The sequence below is a fragment of the Lineus longissimus genome, chromosome 2 (genome assembly GCF_910592395.1).
Source record: "Lineus longissimus chromosome 2, tnLinLong1.2, whole genome shotgun sequence".
In the NCBI taxonomy this organism is placed as follows: Eukaryota; Metazoa; Nemertea; class Pilidiophora; order Heteronemertea; family Lineidae; genus Lineus; species Lineus longissimus.
Window position 1 is genome coordinate 12,863,904 of NC_088309.1, and position 20,151 is coordinate 12,884,054.

Here is a 20,151-nt window from a genome sequence, read left to right on the forward strand (position 1 = left end):
ATGCTCCCACACAAGCAGCCAGAACTGTTCCTTTTTCATGCCTGTGAGATTCTCTAGCTTCCAATCTGGCATCATCCATGGCTTTCGCATGTGATTCCAGTCCCGTCGTCGGTTCTCAGGCCATTCATGTCTTGGAAACTCAGCATCATAGCAACTGTCTGATACCCCATAAACATATGTTCCATCAGTGTTGTTTTCACTGCGGCTGGAGGTTTGGCCAGGCCTATCGTTGGGACTGGCAGTTTCAGAGTCTACGTCGTTGTTAGCAGCAGTCTCCGGTTCATCATCAGAAGAGGCGGTGTCCATTGGTTCATCATGGCTGGCGGTGTCCATTGGTTCATCATGGCTGGCGGTGCCGATTGGTTCATCATGGGTGGCAGTATCAGCGTCATCATGTTGACCATCAATTGTCCCATTGCCTTGGACGTCTGGATTACCTTGGTGATATTGAGCCTGTAATAGAACAAGGAATTGTTGCAGTTACTAGTGAGTTATACATGACACTTTGCACTTTGCAGGTGGGCTGCTGTAGGCACATGCCTTCCCTATTTAATACCTTTTTTCTCCAGAATCAAATGATTTTAGTTTTAATCAGCTGAAGGCTTTGACAAAGTAGTGGTTCATGAACTTACAGCAGTCATCCAATGCATGGCAGTACCAGTCCCAAGTGTGCAATTTCAGAAACTAGTGGACCAATTCAGAAAGTGCTGATACTTGGTATCAAATGAAAATGTACCATGAATACATTTTAGTTGAAATGTTACAATTGCTAGGTAAAATCATTTTATATCTTTAAAACACTGAAACCTGGCAGAGAAAGAACTGACCACCGGTGTAAACCTTGAGGGTAAAATGATGTTTACATCGTATTTCTAATCTTTTGCTCTAAAAATCAGGAATCTTCGTTTTAGATACCGTATACGCAAATATTTTTGTGAGGAAAGATTTCGCGATTTGGCCCTGCACTGACTATTTCGCGAGGAATAATGTTCGCGATGGGATCCCAAAAATCTTTGTAGAAAATTCCGATATTCTCCTGATCGATGGAATTGGTGCTAATCACTCTGAAAAAATCACAGAAATTCGTCACTGTGTGGTTGTTTTCCTAGAATTTTCCTTGTTTTGATTTATGTTCGCGGGGAATAATCTTCGCAATACCGAATTAAATTATTGTGTATACAGTAAGTAGGCATTTCGTGTGTTACTCAATTTCAAGAGTGCAATAAATCATTGCAATCGACTGATATTTTCTGAAATCGCCCTTGGGACATGGACTGACCTTACCCCTGCAGCCCCTTATGGAATCTTTGATCTTAAAAAAAGTAAAAACTACCAACCTACGCTATATTTTTTAGTTTTGTTATCAGAAACACAACCTAACAAAAAAGCAGTACACCCGGTAATGGTATTTCTAAGAATCTATGAACGTTTTTGGTAGTTTTCACTTTTTATAAACAATCACTATTCCAAGTTGTAAAGCCCATTTACAATGTACACAGCATCCTCATCAGAGGAAGCCCTATGCACATTTCATGTACATTTTTTTTGGTTTTCACCCTGGCCCATATTGCTGGATTGGCAGCCCTTTCTAAACTAGTGGAGATACTGTAAACCCCCTTATTTTCGCTAGTGACTTGATGACCGTATTTCACCCTTTAATCAAATGTCTCCTATGGCAATCTAAAAATGCATGATAAGAGTAATACAATTTCGTGCCTTTTACTTGTATTTTTGCGTTTAACGAGAAAAACATTTAAGAGGTTTACAGTACTCCAGAGGATTTTCAAACATGGTGGCTTTCCCGAATTTGACAATGGCCACCTGTTGGCCTGGGTCGTATGTACACACCCTCTTCAATGAATAGACCTCTTGCCTTAGTCTGACTCAGGGGCCGATTGGCCGGGGGTAAATTCTAATGGCTTCATGAATTGTGAATCCCTGTATCTCAAAATCAACTTGGCCGATTTTCGCCAAACATTTTACTGAAAGTCTAGATCAGCAACATACCATTTTTTTACAAATCTCTGTAGAATGTTTATCATGTCTACAAGCAGAAAAAGTTTGGTGAAAATCGGTCCAGTAGATTTTAAGATATAGGGATTCACAATGTATAAACGACATTAGAATTAGCCCCCCCCCCCCCTCCATCAGCCCCTTTATCGGACAAAGGCAAGAGGTCTATACAAAACCCTCACCAACAGGATGGCAAAGCTGCTCAAATCGGGAAATCGACGATGTTCGAAATGCATTGGTTCACATAGTTCGGAGGATAATACTTACAAACAAATCTCTATTTATGCAGTAATGCCGAAGATGTCTTTGTAGATTCGAAATTCGCTGTCCACTCTCATGTATCAATGCCCCACAACCTTCACATACATGGAGCACCATGTCTAAAGCTGGCAGTCTTCATTCAATGCACAAACGTCTAATGTGTTCTGATGGTAGAAAGCATGCTGGAATCTTGACAAAAGGAACTATTAGGAATGATGATGTAACATCTTATGGTTTCCTTGACCCTATTCAAACACTAGACATTAGACAATATTTTCATGGACAGGGTCCCTGCAGAAACTCATCTGTTGAATAGATTGTTCTCATTCATGCACAGCTCTATTGTCTGAATGACAGAATACAAAGCAGGTGCTGTCTTTGAATAGCTCAGCACCTATTATTGATAAAATCCTCCCTTCCAAAAGACCCTATGATCCGGAAAAGTGTTACATTCTCCAGAGAGTAGGCCTAAAGGCACATTACGCAACCACAAGTAATCTCAATCAACAATGCATACCCAATTTATAAAGGGTAACAACACCTTTCACCCCCAGAGAGGAAATGGGGCAGTCTGACTCGAACTTCACTAAGATGGTCATGTAATCACCTTATAGGCCTAGTAATGACATAACATTCAGGGTGATCATAACGACCCTATTTCTTAACGTCTTAAAACGAAAGTGAACAGGCCCTTTACTTCAGCGGAGCAGTAATGAGGGATTTTTAATCAGACACTGTCAATTCTCCTTACCACTCACAGAAGCCAAGCCATTGCTGTTATGCAGGGGCATAATCAATTACCTGCACTCCCTGTGGGGTGAATAACATTACCTTTTGAACAGCTGGCTGTAGGGGGATGATTGGAACGGGTGTCTATAAACCGAAGATCGAAGATGTATAAAACGAAGATCCCACCAACTATAAAGCGAAGACCCTACTATAAAACGAAGACCCCACCAACTATAAAGCGAAGACCCTACTATAAAATGAAGACCCCCACCTACTATAAAGCGAAGACCCTACTATAAAACGAAGACCCCACCAACTATAAAGCGAAGACCCTACTATAAAACGAAGACCCCACCAACTATAAAGCGAAGACCCTACTATAAAATGAAGACCCCCACCAACTATAAAGCGAAGACCCTACTATAAAATGAAGACCCCACCAACTATAAAGCGAAGACCCTACTATAAAACGAAGACCCGACCTACTATAAAGCGAAGACCCTACTTTAAAACGAAGACCCCACCTATTATAAAGCGAAGACCCTACTATAAAACGAAGATCCCACGAACTATAAAGCGAAGACCCTACTATATAAAACGCTTTTTGTAGTTAATAAAAACGTGTTACGTGCGAAACGGGTTCATTGGCTGATCTGGCCGTCTCTTTCTGCACACAGGGTGTACGCTTCAGTCTAAGGTGCTCGCAAACAGGTCGAGCACGCCGCCATACAGTATAGAACCTATTTTAAGCGTACGGGGAGTGTGATACGGGGCGTAGCTTAATGGTTAAGGTATGATCTCAATGATCCTATTTATGCAAGCGGAGTGGGTTCGATCCACGGATAGGTTGCTTTTTAGCTCACCTCTTAGCAGAGGTGAGCTTATCCCATACCGTGGCGTCCGTCGTCCGTCGTCGTCGTCGTCGTCGTCGTCGTCGTCGTCGTCGTCGTCGTCGTCGTCGTCGTCGTCGTCGTCGTCGTCGTCGTCGTCGTCGTCGTCGTCCGTCCGTTAGCAGGGCACGTTTCGTAACTGTTAGAGCTATTGAGTTGAAACTTGGTACACATGTACCCTTATGTAATGACACCTGGGAGACCAAGTTTCGGTCCGATTCGTTTCATGGTTTGGCCACTAGGGGGACAAACGTTAAAAGTGAAAATATGCAATATCTCCCTTAATAGTAGTCGGGAAATTTTGAAAAAAATATGGTAGGTACTTCTAGCAAAGGTGCATCATATATCCTCCGGGTTTTTGATTTGACCTCCTTTTCAAGGTCACAGAGGTCAAATGGTGTAAATTAGCCGTTAGGATGTAACGATGGCACGTTTCTAAACTGCAATGACTATTGATACCAAATTTGGTACACATTTACCCCTTAGTCAGGTGATCTCAGGGACCAAAGTTTGGTCCAATATGATTCACCACTTGACCACCAGGGGGCAAAATCCAAAAACCTTAAAAATGTGATTATTCCTTAACTTCTTGCCCGATTGCCACCAATTTGATATCATGGGTACATCTAACCACCATACAGTATATGTCACACAGGTTTTTAATTTGACCTTCTTGTCAAGGTCACAGAGGTCAAATGGCGTAAATTCGCCGTCAGGCCGTAACTATGGCACGTTTCTTAACTGCAATGACTATTGATCACAAATTAAGTACACATGTACCCCTTGGTCAGGTGATCTCAGGTACCGAAGTTTGGTGCGATCTGATTTGCTGTTTGGCCTCCAGGGAGGGGGCCAAATCCTAAATTCTTCAAAATGCCATTATTCCTAGTAATGACTTGCCCGATTGGCACCAATTTTATATCATAGGTACATCTAATTCTAACAACCATTCAATGTGTCACCCGGGTCTTCTTTGATTTGACCTACTTTTCAAGGTCACAGAGGTCGAATGTACTGTAAATTGGCCATTTTGGGGAAATTGTAATTGCTTGGACCTACATCAAACCTAACACTACATGACACAAGACCATGCTCTTTATCCATCTTTCCTCCACATGAGGTGAGCACAATGGCCCTGGCCATTTCATTGTCTTTAAATTTATAAATTCGTTTTTATTTTTATTTTTTATATATATATAAAAATTCTCTGTGTTTTTACCACAAAATTACGGTGAATCCCCACGGTGGGTTTGTCGGCCTTTTAGGTATTTTTCCGATCAACTGCTGTGACATTGTTTGTTAACTCTCTTCTGATGGGTTGCTGCACTGTATCTTTGCTGGTATCGGTGGGGTTGGCGTAGCGTAGGGTAGGTTTGGGGAAAGGCTCAAGACAGCGCTTCCGTAATTCTGAAGTCCAGGACAAATAGGACAATCCAGGACAAATAGGACTGTGACCCAAAACGAATTGCTTTATAGTTGGCAGGGTCATATTGCCCTTTGCCTGTTGGGTAAACATCAATGAAGGACCTAATGAGAGTCGACTGGGGGGGGGGGGCTGCTCCAACGCACTGGATAAGCATCAAGGAAGGACTTGTTGAGAGTCCACGAGGGGGGCTCCCCCAACGCACTGGATAGCACATGTTCGAAGGACGGGAGAGTTGGGGGGCTCCTGGGGGGCTCCCCCCATTGCACATTGTGTGATTTCTCTAAGACTGTGACCTTGCATATTAATAGGGTCTTCACATTATAGTTGGTGGGGTCTTCGTTTTATAGTAGGGTCTTCGCTTTATAGTTGGTGGGATCTTCGTTTTATAGTATGGTCTTCGCTTTATAGTAGGTGGGGTCTTCATTTTATAGTAGGGTCTTCGCTTTATAGTTGGTGGGGTCTTCGTTTTATAGTAGGGTCTTGGCTTTATAGTAGGTGGGGTCTTCATTTTATAGTAGGATCTTGGCTTTATGGTAGGTGGGTCTTCGTTTTATAGTAGGGTCTTCGCTTTATAGTTGGTGGGGTCTTAGTTTTATCGTAGGGTCTTCGCTTTATAGTTGGTGGTATCTTCGTTTTATAGATCTTCCATCTTCGTTTTATACATCTTCGATCTTCGGTTTATAGACACCCGATTGGAACAGCCGGTATACCTGCTGACCTGCTGAACCCAGGTTAATGTTATTTTCAATCCACGATTGCAGGTCACCTGATTTTCGAGATTTCGCGGGAAATGAAATTGTAAACAAACGCATGTGTGCAGTTCAAATGTAAACAAAAATGTATTTTTGGTACTGTTGGTTGCTGGACTTGGGTTTTCCCGCAGTTTGGAGCTGGGGTCAAATTGGTGGTCTATTGTTTATGGGTGCTGTTTTAGTCAGAGCTAGCCCTTGATTATGAAGGGATTTTCAAATTAAGGTGACCATGGTCTTTTTATGTGCTCACCACAGCTTTCAATACTTGATGTATCTGAAGAGGCGCGTGGAATCTGACATGGCCTTATCAAGGAGCTGCTCACGGTGCTGAACTTCTAGCTTGCCTGTCGACTAAGTGCCTTTTTGGCCGAGACATTGCTAATGCTACATGTAGGAGGAGCACGCATTTTAAAGTTATAGTAGTGATAGTACAGTTGGTTCGAGCCATTTGGAAGCCGACATGTGAAGGCCTATCTGGATTCTCCTTCTTCTCCATATAAAAAGGGGCATATTGCTGTCAAGGAACGAGGCATATTGACATTGCCTCATCATCTCTATTGGACCAATTGATATACTTTTATATGCACGCATACATCACGCCATTGCAGGGTCCGAGTCTGTGGACAATTGGTTTGATTAATCTGTCTCTTTGATATTGCTCATTTATTGCATTAGATTTTCATCGCAATTCAATCTATTCAAGATACGGCTGCGCCACGGATAGATTGGTTCCCGATCGACTCACTAGGGATACACAGTAGAGCACAATGCTAGTAAAAAATAGATTGGTTCCCGATCGACTCTCTAGGGATACGCAGTAGAGCACAATGTCATGAAAAACGACCGTTTGTATTGTAAATTCCAATCACCTGCAGGACAGGTCAATTTCTCTCAATAAAATTAATTTTGTTGACTCCTGTAATCTCCACCTTATTAAAAAAAAAGACAGTGGTTTTAATCCCAAACTGGTCATTTCTATTTATTTTGACCTCTGTTAAATCAGGATACCTCTCAATTACAGACAGCATTTGGTATCCTTGTGCTGTACAACCCAGCCTGGACATACTACAGTTGTCCATGGAGAAGTCACATCCTCTCTGACACTTCTTGTCTGTAAAGCTACCGATACAACATACTGAACTAGGGATATCTTCCGTTGCCTCCTGTAATATTTACATACCATGGATGATTAGTTCAATCATATTTCATCTAGCTGGCAGCTCTGCATTGGAAATTTTAGTGGTATAATGTGTTCTCTTGACCTTCAAACAGTAGTATAAAGCCGATATTTACTACTTTACACCCTCAGTCCTGTGTTATTAGGTCATCCAGCTGAGCGCCAGGCCCTTGGGCCTCTTGTTTAAGCCTTTTAGCAGTTCAATTGTCAATGTTTGACTGCGACGCATCAAATACTGTGTGGGGTAGTAAATGGTGAAAAGTAAACTGGTAGTTAACCAAGGAAGTTTTTTGATAATCGATAAATTGGACAGACTTTGATATTTCCACTTTTTCAGCCAACTGGCAGAAAAATCTCAAAACACGCCCCCTATTATCAAACTAGCAAAATTCAAAATTAATTTTTTCATCAAATAATTTCTTTATATCTGTAGACTTGCCACAGCAAATATTTTTTCAATACCTCTCCAAATATGTACTTGAGAGTTAAAAACATACTCGCGTCTAATTGATAGGTCTCGACCCTCCAACCTATGAATATTCATTGGCGGTATTGTCTCTTTATCCAACAGTGGAAGCCTCTGTATAGTAGTGTGCTTCCTATTAAGCTGTTTAAAGTTGGTCAGAAGCTCACCTTTGTCTCGATTATCAGTCAATACTTATAGCTTCCTGTACTTTTCAGAAACAAACAATAGATCGTCTGCTAAAGAAACAAGAAACAAAATCCAAGGGTGCAGGCAAGGTGAGTTTGAGGGTTAAGTAATTTTGATTTCTCAGTGATCCGATAAGTGGTAACTTGCCCGCTAGAGCTTCAGTTCACTAATTCCTCTAAATCAAAGGTATCTTAGGAAGTGGTGGCATTTGATTGGTTGGGTTCAGAAAGCTAGATTAGGCATTGAAATCCATCCTTCATCTATTGCATTACTTGAGATATAGTTTTTGAGATATAGGGTCATTTTAGTGGCCAATTTGAAATCCAAGATGGCCACCGGAATTTTAATGGTGGCATTTGATTAGTTGGGTTGAAAAAGCTGGGTATAGGCATTTAAATCTATCAATTATCTGCTCTGATACTTGAGAAATGGACCAAAACGGGCCTTTTTGGTGGCCATCTTGAATTCTAATATGGTCTTGATTTCGATTATTCGATTCGATTTGTCAGACCCAAAAACCTAGGGGAAGGCGTTGTAATTAGATTCATAACTGCTGTAGATTTTGAGATAGAGGGAAAAATATGTAAATTTTTGCGTCCATTTTGAAATTTAAGATGGCCACCAAAGTTTTGATGGTGACAATTGCTTGTTTGGGTTCAAAAAAGGTTGATACAGGCATTGAAATTGAGGATTTATCTTTCATAATACTTGGGATATAGGTTAAAACTTATTTTTGGACGGCCATCTTGAAATCCAATATGGCGGCTACGGACTCGATTTTGATGGTAAGATTGGATTTGGCAGACCCAAAACTTTGGTGTTGGAATTAGGTGCCTATCTGCCGTAGTGTCATTTTTGTGTCATTTTTGGCTGCCATTTTGAAATCCAAGATGCTCGCCGTTATAGCGTCACAAAAATTTCTAAGGTCATTTCTGTCAACTACTGAAACAACTGTACCAAAAAGACGCATATAAAGCCATTTTTGTGAACACAAACCGACGGACTACAACTCAGTATTTTTAGATCAGCATAATTGTCTCAAAGAGCTGTATAAACTGTAACTGTAAATCTTGTTTTTAGGGAAAATCACGCCGTCACAATGTACCACGAGTTCGGTACCACAGCACAGCAAGAGGATCTACCATATCATTTCCACAAGGTGCTCACTGCCCAATGCTGCAGGAAGGACCCATTTCGTAAGTGTTTTACCCTTTTGCTGCTTGCACAATTTCAATTTTTGATTCTTGTTGTCATCAAATGGTGTAAATTGGTCGTTGAGCTTTAACGAAGGCACGTTTCTCAACTGCAGTAACCATTGATACACATGTATGGTACCCTATAGTAAGGCGATCTCAGGGACCAAAGTTCAGTTGGATGTGATTCACCGCTTAGGGGGCTAAAATCTGAAAAACTTTAAAAATGTGATTATTGCTTAATTACTTGCCCGATTGCCACCGATCTGATATCATAGGTACATTAACCACATTAGTTAGTGGTTGATCCCAATATTTTAGCATGATTGATTCTGCTTGTATGTTTTACTGCAACAGCATTCTTCTTGATATCGGGTTAAAGTTTCGTTTTTGGCTCTCCGTAGGGTAGGGAAGTCTATACAATACCACAGTGTCCATCGTCATCATCGTCGTCGTCTGTATCCTGTTTCAAAAACAGTGGCACATTTCTTAACCACTAGAGCTATGAACTTAAAACTTTGTACACAGGGCCTGGCCCAGGTCAGGTGACCTCTCGAAACTGAATTTTCGTCCGATCTTGTTCTTGACTTGGCCACCAGGGGACCCTAAAAAGTGTGATATCTCTCTTATAAGTTACTCTTTTCGATAAAATTTTTATGGTAGGTTCTCCTAGCAAGGATACATCGCATATCATACAGGTTTTTGATTTGATCTAATTTTCACAAAGTTCACAGAGGTCAAATGGCGTAAATTAGCTGTTGCAGTGTAACTATTGCATGTTTCTTAACTAAAGCTACATGTATGAACTTGAAATTTCGTACACGGACTCTCTACGTCATATTACCTCTGACACCAAATTTCAATTCAATTTGATTCTCCACTTGGCCACCAGGGGGCCAAAACTAAAAAAAGTAAAAAGTGCCAATTCTTGCTTATTAGTGAGTTGTTCTAATATGATGATATTTTTATCGTAGGTACTCAGAGCAAGGACACATCACCTATTCTACAGGTTTTTGAGTGACCTAATTTTTAAGGTCACAGAGGTAAAATGGCGTAAATTGGCCGTTTGAGCGTAACACAATGGTGCGATTCTTAACCTCTAAAGCTAAGCTAAAGCCAACTTGAAACTTGGTGTATCTGACCCTCTAGGTCAGATAGTTCCTGACACCGAATTTCGGTCCAATACGATTCTTGACTTTGCCACCAGGGGGTCAAAACTTAAAAGGTAAAAAGTGCTATATCTCGTTTATTGGTGACATGTTTTCAATAATGTTTTTATGGTAGGTACTCCAAGTAAGGATACATCACATGTCATACTGACTTTGATTTGACCTATATACTATACATGTAGCATGTTTCTTAACCAGCATGAATTCCTAACCACCAAATATCAAAACGATGAGCACAAACCCCTGGCCTTTTCATTTGGACTATTGGTTTGTCTTAAGTCCATCGCAAGCTTGTTAAACAGTTGCTTGAACTTCTTATTGTTTTGATCCAAGAACTTAATACATTGCTTACATTTCATGTGAATATAACAATTCTTGCAGTGCTGGACTTTTCCTCTCTCTGAAATTATGACAGTCTGATTTGTTTTGTATTAGCTGAAATCATTTGTGAATTTTGCTTAATAAAATCACTTGATATTCAGTAGAAAGTCATTCTGTCTTCCAAAAAAATACAAAATAAGTCAAATACAATTTTAAGAAATTCCTTTTTCAGATTGCCAAAACCAAGGCCATTATGTGGAGTCCCAAGCTGTAAAAATCCAAAGAAATATAATTGTTCAAAGACTTTAGTGCCATTATGCAGTCTGGAATGCTACAAAAGGAACCAACTTCTCAAGGAAGAAAAACGAATACCGTTAGTAACGTAGCCATGATAGGAATGTTGCATTTTGCCAAATTTTAAGTTGAATCTAGGAACCACCTGCCTATAACTGTTGATATTTTCTGCTGACCTGGTAACAAAATAGTGATGTTGTTTCGATGTCTTGACAAAGGGGTACAACAGGCTCTTTCACTAAACTTCAGGGAAGTAAATAATTGTAAACTGGGATACTTTTGGTTTGTGTTATAATTTATTTTTTTTTGATGAGCAATATTGAGAAATCAAAATGATACAAAATACATATACAAAAATAAGTGAACTTACTGCTACAGGGCTGTAAAAAGGCTATAAAAGCAGAATAAAAGTTGTGATTTCACAAAATCCTTAATTTCAATTCTAGCAAAGGTTTCCTGGTTTACAGTTCTCGAAAAAGAAAATTGTTTTGTCAGCTTCAACTAGGCAGTCCTCTACAGATGATTACATGTTGGTTGATGAGCCATTCAAACCAAGTGTTTTCTTTTAAGCATACTGTTAACATGTAAATGTTCATGCCAGTTTATTATGCGATTGGTATACTTTGATTTCCCTTTTGACAACTCGGCAAGAGTAATTTCAACTATTTCAATTAGATTTTCTTTTTTTGTGAAAAAAACGCCAAAATGAAAAGCAAATGAACATCTGCTTTACAAGTTGTTGGGAATGCCTGTGTAAAACCGTTCTGAAAGAAGTTAGGAGCCACAACCTATGTACTTTAAAATTTGTAATTCTTAAATCGAAAATTCGTAACCTGCAGTGCTCTTAGTAAGAAAATGCTTAGGGAGCATCCATTAAGTACATACACACTTAGGGGGAGGGGGGGTCTATGAAAAACCGTACACTATGCGGGAGGGGGGTATATAGTCTGGCATACGCAACACAAGAACCATTTTCTGAACACATTAGAAAATGCTTAAATGCTTAAATGCTTAAAATGATAGATGACCATGATAATCAAGGGAATCATACTGGTATTGCACATGAGGCCGGAACTTACACGCGACAAACGTGACTGGCCTCTGATAACACCCCACTACAAGGTTTATAGCTGTTTCCCGCGCCGTTTTTCCCACGTGTGTGCCATGTTAGCACTAATGCGCAATCTGCCTGCCGATCTGACTGTGGCGCCGCAGGAAAGAAAATAGGCAATTCATCGAGTAATAAAGTGGTCTCTAGGCATACGCTCGTACAGGGGGAGGGGGGGTTTTAGGCAATGCGTACAAAGTGCATACGGGGGGAGGGGGTCTAAAAATTGGTGTTTACGTGCGTACGTATTTAATGGATGCTCCCTTATATTGATCTGTACATTTTGTATTGAACCTGCTGTATGTGTTATAAATAAATATCAGTTGATGTGATATACGTTTTGAAGTTTACTTTATATACCAGGTGATTACAGTAGTGAAAACTTACTGAAAGCTTTCATTTGTTGCCTGAAGGGATGCTACAGTGCTGGTGACAGTATTTATATGTTAACCTATATTGTGGTTTATATGTTAACCTATATTGTGGTTTAGGATGAAATTGCAGGCATGCTTTTGCTGCTTTGACTAACAAAGTATGTTCCCTGGTGAGGAATGAAAGTCCAGGCGACGTCTGTGCTGGAAAGATCCATGACACTCACTTATTTGATCTGGTTTGGGATGAAATTTCAGATAATGCTTGTGCTTGCTTGTATCCCCAAGTATGTTTTCTAATTAAAGATGAGATCCCAAGCAGTATCTGCTGCTGGCTTGGGCCCCCAAGTATGTTTCCTAGTTAGAGATGAAGTTCCAAGCTGCATGTGTGCTGACCTCTCCAGGTATGCTTTAGCTGTGATGGGTCACAAATGGGCAACATGCCTGGACGGTCAAGCCAGCTAAGAAAATTTATGGAACTTCAGCACTATCCAGTTCACAAACTTGGAGATTCAAGGTGGCCAGGACGTTGTTTACAACTCCAAAGTTTATGAAGTTTCATACATTTTCTTTGCAGCTTGACTCTCCAAGCATGTTGCCTATTTACTTAGAGTAACCAGACTAAAGTACAGACTAAAGTACGAGATTATTTGCTCATAATTTCCAATAGATCACACTACATAACCCTCTAGAAGCCCAGCTGAGTTCAAATCTACCGCCACTGATAAGCCCTGATAAACTTCGTCTTGTGCTCGGCGGGAGGCTTTGTTTGTAATACAATCATGCATCCCCCCAGTAGTACTGGTTCTCCTTGGATGCCCTTGTAGTTACCAGTGTACATCTTTAGGCAGGAAACGCTGCCCAGCATAAACTTCTTGTATTCAGAAGGTAAGTGCAGACAGTTCATTCAATAAATTGTTATTCTGATTGACGGCCCTTTGATTGGTTGAAATCAGACCAGGAGGGAGTATTTCCTGACCTGATATGGCGCGCGGAAGCGATCATTATTATAATAAAGTGTTCAACAGTAACTGTTTTCGTGATTTCTGTTTAACACAAATAATTTCCCAACTGCCTGATACGGGAATGGATAAAACATGACTGAAAGGAAAGAGGATGTGTTCTGTTGTGTTCTGCAAGGCCAATAGGCTAAAAAAACAGTTGACGAGTTCAGATGCAAAAGCCACTAAATCCTCTTGAGGTCTTTTTGAGGAAATGCAACTTTTCTGCCATGACTAATATAATGGTTTTGTAATAAAAGTGAATCTTTTTACATGATTTACAATGGGATCTTGCGGTTTTGCATTGAAACTTATTCCACCTTAACTCTACAGTTACTTTCTGGTGGAGGTGGATCAGGAGTCCCAACACAAGTTAATGTTTCTTGATATTAGTTGTGACAACAGACACCAACCCTCGCCAGTCGCGTGATGATGGAATAAAACCTACCCATACTGAACACCTTAAGAAAAGTAAGGCCCCCCCCAGAAATTTATTAATAACAATAAAACAACTGATCATACAGGATCATATATGAATGTTCAATGAATGAAGGCAATTTGAATGACAAAAAGTAAGATTTCACATGACTAACCGGCTTGTTTCTTTCATGGATTGTTCATAACACACCCTGGTATATTTGTGGATAGAGACATTGAAGGACTGACTACAGTCACAACCGAATCCACTTGCACATGAGATGTGTAGTGGGTTTGGTCAAAATGGACACATCTCATTCGAAGCCAACAAACGATTGACTTCAGTCACAACCAAATTCCCTTACACATGAGACGTCCAGTGGTTTTGACCACAATGGACGCATCTAATTCGAAGACATCAAACCATTGACTTCAGCCACAACCAACTTACAACTGAGACCTCTAGTGGTTTTTGGTCAAATCTCATTTGAAGACATCAAACGATTGACTTCAGTCACAACCAAATCAACTTACACATGAGACGTTTTGTGGTTTTCGCCAAAATGGTCACATCTCATTCGACCGTGACGAAGCCAACAAGTGATTGACTTCAGTCACAACCAACTTACAACTGAGACATCTAGTGGTTTTTGGTCAAAATGGAGACATCACATTCGAAGCCAACAAATGACTGACTTCAGTCACAACCAGATCCCCTAACACATGAGACATCTAGTGGTTTTGGTGAAAATGGACACATCTCATTTGAAGACATCAAACGATTGATTTTAGTCACAACCAAATCCCCTTACACATGTGACATCCAGTGGTTTTGACCACAATGGATGCATCTTATTCGAAGGCATCGAATGATTGACTTCAGTCACAACCTACTTACCACTGAGACGTCCAGTGGTTTTGCTCAAAATGGACACATCTCATTCGAAGACATAAAACGATTGACTTCAGTCACAACCAACTTACAACACAGACACCTAGTGGTTTTGGTCAAAATGGACACATCTCGTAGGAAGACATAAAATAATTGACTGCAGTCACAACCAACTTACAACTGAGACGCCTAGTGGTTTTGCTCAAAATGGACATATCTCATTCTAAGCCAACAAAAGATTGACCTCAGTCACAACTGAATCAACTTGCACATGAGACATCTAGTGGTTTTGGTCAAAATGGAGACATCTCATTTAAAGCCAACAAACGATTGACTTCAGTCACAACTAACTTACCACTGAGGCGTCCAGTGGTTTTGCTCAAAATGGAAACATCTCATTCGAAGACAAAAAATGATTGACCTCAGTCACAACCAACTTACAACTAAGACATCTAGTGGTTTTGGTCAAAATGGACACATCTCATTCGATGACAACAAAATGATTAACTTCAGTCACACCCAACTTACAACTGAGACGTCCAGTTGTTTTGGTCAAAATGGACACATCTCGTAGGAAGACATCAAATGATTGGGTCAAGTCGCAACCAAATCAACTGACACATGAGACGTCTAGTGGTTTTGGTCAAAATGGACACATCTTATTCGAAGACATCAAACGATTAACTTCAGTCACAACCAACTTACAACTAAGACATCTAGTGGTTTTAGTCAAAATGGACACATCTCATTCGATGACAACAAATGATTAACTGCAGTCACAACCAACTTACAATTGAGACGTCCAGTTGTTTTGGTAAAAATTTACACATCTCGTAGGGAGACATCAAATGATTGGGTCAAGTTACAACCAAATCAACTTACACATAAAATGTCTAGTGGTTTGAACCAAAATAGACGCATCTCATTCGAAGCCATCAAACGATCGACTTCAGTCGCAACCAAATCAACTTACACTTAAGACGTTTAGTAGTTTTGACCAGAATGGACACATCTCACTGGAAGACATCAAATGATTGGCTTCTGTCACAACCAACTTACAACTGAGACGTCTAGTGGTTTTGGTCAAAATGGACGCATCTAATTCGAAGACATCAAACGATTGACTTCAGTCACAACTAACTTACCACGGAGGCGTCCAGTGGTTTTGCTCAAATTGGAAACATCTCATTCGAAGACAACTAATGATTGACTTCAGTCACAACCAACTTACAACTGAGACGTCAAGTTGTTTTGGTCCAAATTGACACATTTCATAGGAAGACATCAAATGATTGGGTCAAGTCACAACCAAATCAACTTACACATGAGACGTCTAGTGGCTTGAACCAAGGAGGAGGAGTCCACCATCGAACTCCAGTAATAGGAGTACAAAAAGAAGAAAAGGAATAGCTTTTCACTTTAAATGTATAAAAGTAGATTTTATTGAATAAAAGATATTTACACCGAAGTGAAGTTTTCATGTGTACTGCACTTAACAGACAATATTGGATATAAAATGGCATAATGATTTATTCAAAATACCCAGTATTAAAATTTCAAGAAGTAGTAACAGTGAAATATGTAACTCTGCAGAAACAAAACACACTTGTACTGAATTCTCAAATTAGAAACATGTAGATTTCATGTTATCTATGATAATTTGCATCTTCACTTTAAAGCTTACCAAAATAATAAAATTACATGATCATTTGCCAAGATTCTTATAGATTATTCCAAGGACGTAATGGAGGAACAACGTCAGGAATGACATTGCGTCGAACACAGAGGTGGGAAGCTAATTTCTTTTCATCAACCACCCAGGTCAAATCACCGAGGCAACACAACATGGCGGTCCGCCTGGGAATCATCTGTTGAATATCTCAAGAAGAAATGGTCCAGGGACCATGTGCTCACCTCGGGTAATGCATGGATTTGGGAGAGCATTCTTGAAAATTTTGCGATCTTAGAGGAAGTGGAATGGTAATGGAGCTTTAATGGAGAATTTATATCAGCTTGGGCAGGGCTATTGATTTTCAAGATGCTGGTGGCCATATTGGTTGATGGATTTGACTGAAAATTTGGGATATTGTCAAGAGCACATAGATACATAATCACCTGTTCCTTATGAGTGATAATTTCAGGGTTTGGGGGGTCTGAAATTAGGGGGGTGATTTTTGAAGGCTTTTAACCCGCGAATCAGCTTTTTGAACACAACGGGTTAATTTGAGGCCCAAAACCACATTAGTAAGCCAATTGGACTGAAACTTTATATTTTTTTTAGCTCAGCTGACAAAGTCAGCGGAGCTAGTAGAATAGCTGTTCAAATGGTGTCCGTCCTGCAATCCATCCATCCATCCATCTAGGGACCCATCTGTGGACAAAATTGGACATTTCTGACCGGGAAGACCCAGCCACTTCGTTGACGGTGGTAAATTAGGAGTTGCCCAAGGTGAACTCAAAAAACGAAAAATCAGCGCGATCCGACCTATATTAAGAGAATGAGGTCATTTCGCGTTTAGATTTCTTTCCCTTTTTACCTCGGTCCACAGAGCAAATATTGATTTCAAATATGGCTGAATATTTTTTAATATTTTTTCATTTTTTACTTTTAATGGAATTAATATAGTTTTCACCGCCAGTTGGCGCTGCAGGCACATTGACTGAATTTTGGCGATTTCAAATTTGGCGGTGGCTCAACTTTTTGCAAGCAGTGCTGCTGATTGGCCGATCGATAGAAGAGATGCCACCATTTAAAAATGGCGGTAGTCGCTGCTTCAATGAAGGTGAGTGAACTTTCTCATGTTCAATCGGTTGATACTCTTTTAATCAACATGACCATGTACCTGAAATTTGTGAAGGTACTGCAAAGAGTCTATATAATTCAGATTTATCAATAGTTTTTTATAATATTGCGGAAATTTTGTGCACAAATTAGCGAAAGTTGGTGCTCGTCTCATGTCATTTTAGAGCGAGAAATTTGTTTCCGTCGATCTCTACCACTGAAAAATCGCTTGCATAGCTTCGAATTTTTGTGAAAATAAGTATCTGAACTTGGTTTCAAATAGTCTAGAGAGTTACCTTTGTGGTGATACATATAGTATGTGATAAATATTTGTGGAATTTGTGAAATTCGGCTTTCAAACGTGCCGATGATGCAAGCGATCTCACGTGAATTTTGCAAGTCCTGATTTGTCGACCGGGTGTCAAGAAGCACTCGCCTTAATTCAGTTCAAAGATCGAAAATAATATCTGAACTTAGTTTCAAATAGCCTACGCAATTATCATTTCGGTGATATATAATGCATGCATGTAATAATTGATTGATCTGCCTAAAACGCGCAATTAAAACGGCGAAAGATCTTGATAAACACTCTGGTGGCGGTCGCACTAAATAACGACCGGTAGGGCCCGAAGTCTGGCGGAGAAAAAAAGGTAGCGCCCGGAGGTTGAAACGGGATTTTTTTGCACTTTTAACTGTATATTTATGTTGTTTAGATGTATTTCTAACAGTTCTGTAACTTTGATGACCAAGCTTGCACCCAAAGTTGGTAAAATTGATGCTTGTTTATGGACTGCGCGAGCGACCGGAGAATTCGCCGTCGGCCATTTTGGCTACGGTCCCTGAGTTGTTGTGGTTGGCAATTTTGCAACAAATCTCGCCATTTACGTTTGTTTTCTCCCTGTCTGGTCATTGGCCGTGAAAAAAATTATTTTGAAAGTCACATTATGACATCGTAGTATGAATTCCACTGCAGTTTCGTTAGGCAGCAATGCTCATGTTTTTGGTTTGCAATCCTGTACGGCCTGTACTGTCTGTACACTGCGCTGTGCATGGTTGTACTGTTGGCTGTAAAAAAAGACAAAAACGATAGCCTAAGACTAAGAGGATAACTCAACAGGCCCTCATGATTCAATTGATGGACACCTTATTTGATAGTACCTCATCATTAAGTCCACTAGATCCTGTTCTGTCACATGTCGTAGACGATAGACAATTTTCAAAATGTAGTACACCACTCGCTCATCTTTAAGCCCAGCTCTCGGCTCACATCATGTGGGCACGGTTGGCTGTTGAGTGTTATGGTTCAGTCTGTGAGACTAATTTAAAGAGGTTACACTTTTATTTTGAATTGGAAAACAGCCCACAGGACTGACTTTTCACTGAGTAATAAGTGTGCCCTTCAAAGGTTAAGTCTCTTTCTGGATTTGCTTCTATAGATGCCTTGTTCAGGATATCATCTGACCGATGCCTGGTCAAGCACAGACTGTATCCGGTGGTGTACATTTCCCCGTCTATGTCACCCTTTTTTATTCAGTCAGTGTTAATTTCTCTTCTCTTTTTTTACAGATTTACTGTTGTTGGTTATTGCAAGAGGAGTCGTTGGCACATTTCAAGTCCAGGAAAGCACATGCTGTTCCCACATTCAGAGTAAGGTGTGCTTACTCGTTTTACTGCTTTCCATTCCCGGAGAGCGTTATCAAATATCTGCCGCAAGGCAACAAATATCTGCCGCAAGGCGCTTCAAATATCTGCCGAAAGGCATCAAATATCTGTCACACCAATAAAGTTCATTTTGTTAACCAACTCTTTATCTTCTTTTCTTCACATACAAAAAAGACCGTCCCAAACATTTGGCTGCATCCACTTCATCAATGCCCAGACAACAGTCGGTTCATTTGACCATTGTAAAGCACCAGGCCCCACCTCACAAAATACACTGTAATAATTATGTACCTTGTGTCCATGTGCATGTTATTAGTTCCACCTACGCTGCATGAAGACAAGGACTCCACTCTTTGACGTCACCACACAACTCATTGACGTCATCACACACCCCACTACTGCAACGGCAATAGAAATGACTACGTCATATAGCAGGGTGACGTCAACTCAGTACTTCAGCATGCACTGATATAGCAAGAAGGTCTTCGCACCAGCACTTCTGCGTGCTAGACGTTATAGCTTCACGTTGCCTCATAATAACGGTACCGACACACACTTGGCCCTTGCCTTCACCTAGCCATTTCAGCTGAGCGCCAGGCCCTTGGGCCTCTTGTTCAATTTAAGCACACCTAATTCTCAATCTGAGGAAAAATATTTTAAATAGAAAATACCATTCAACTGGTACGGTGAGGCCACACATTGATCGCAAACTGAACTATTTTCATGTACAACCCCGAGATTGGTTTAAAACAGGTGTGTGACCTAGTAGAGGGCAGTTTTCGAATGAATGTTTTTTACGAAAAGAATTTGATTTCAAGCAGCGGGATGTGATTTGATTAAGAACATTGGTATTTTCTGGGAAACCATCTTTTTTTAGCTTTTCAGGACCCACAATCAGTAACCTCCATCATGGACTCGTGAACACCTCAATAAGGATGTTTTTGAAAAATCTGCAATAATATCATCTTATAGCATAAGAAAGAAATTATATACAGAAATCAGATTAAAATCATCGAATATGAGGATAGGAATGAGGATAGA

General features: G+C 40.2%; 1 protein-coding gene across 3 annotated transcripts in view; it reads left to right on the top strand.

The window, feature by feature from the left end:
* The window catches only part of LOC135482647 (INO80 complex subunit B-like), a 56,481-nt gene extending 43,782 nt beyond the window's left edge, over window positions 1-12,699 (top strand). For 2 of the 3 annotated variants that reach the window (XM_064762893.1, XM_064762895.1), the window contains 3 exons: window positions 7,930-7,989; window positions 8,981-9,096; window positions 10,816-12,699. In XM_064762893.1, coding sequence (XP_064618963.1) covers window positions 7,930-7,989; window positions 8,981-9,096; window positions 10,816-10,969 — 330 coding nt within the window. In that variant the 3' untranslated portion in view covers window positions 10,970-12,699. The remainder of the gene's footprint in view (window positions 1-7,929; window positions 7,990-8,980; window positions 9,097-10,815) is intronic. The other variant, XM_064762894.1, reaches the window with a different exon arrangement.
* The last annotated feature ends 7,452 nt before the right edge of the window (window positions 12,700-20,151 follow it).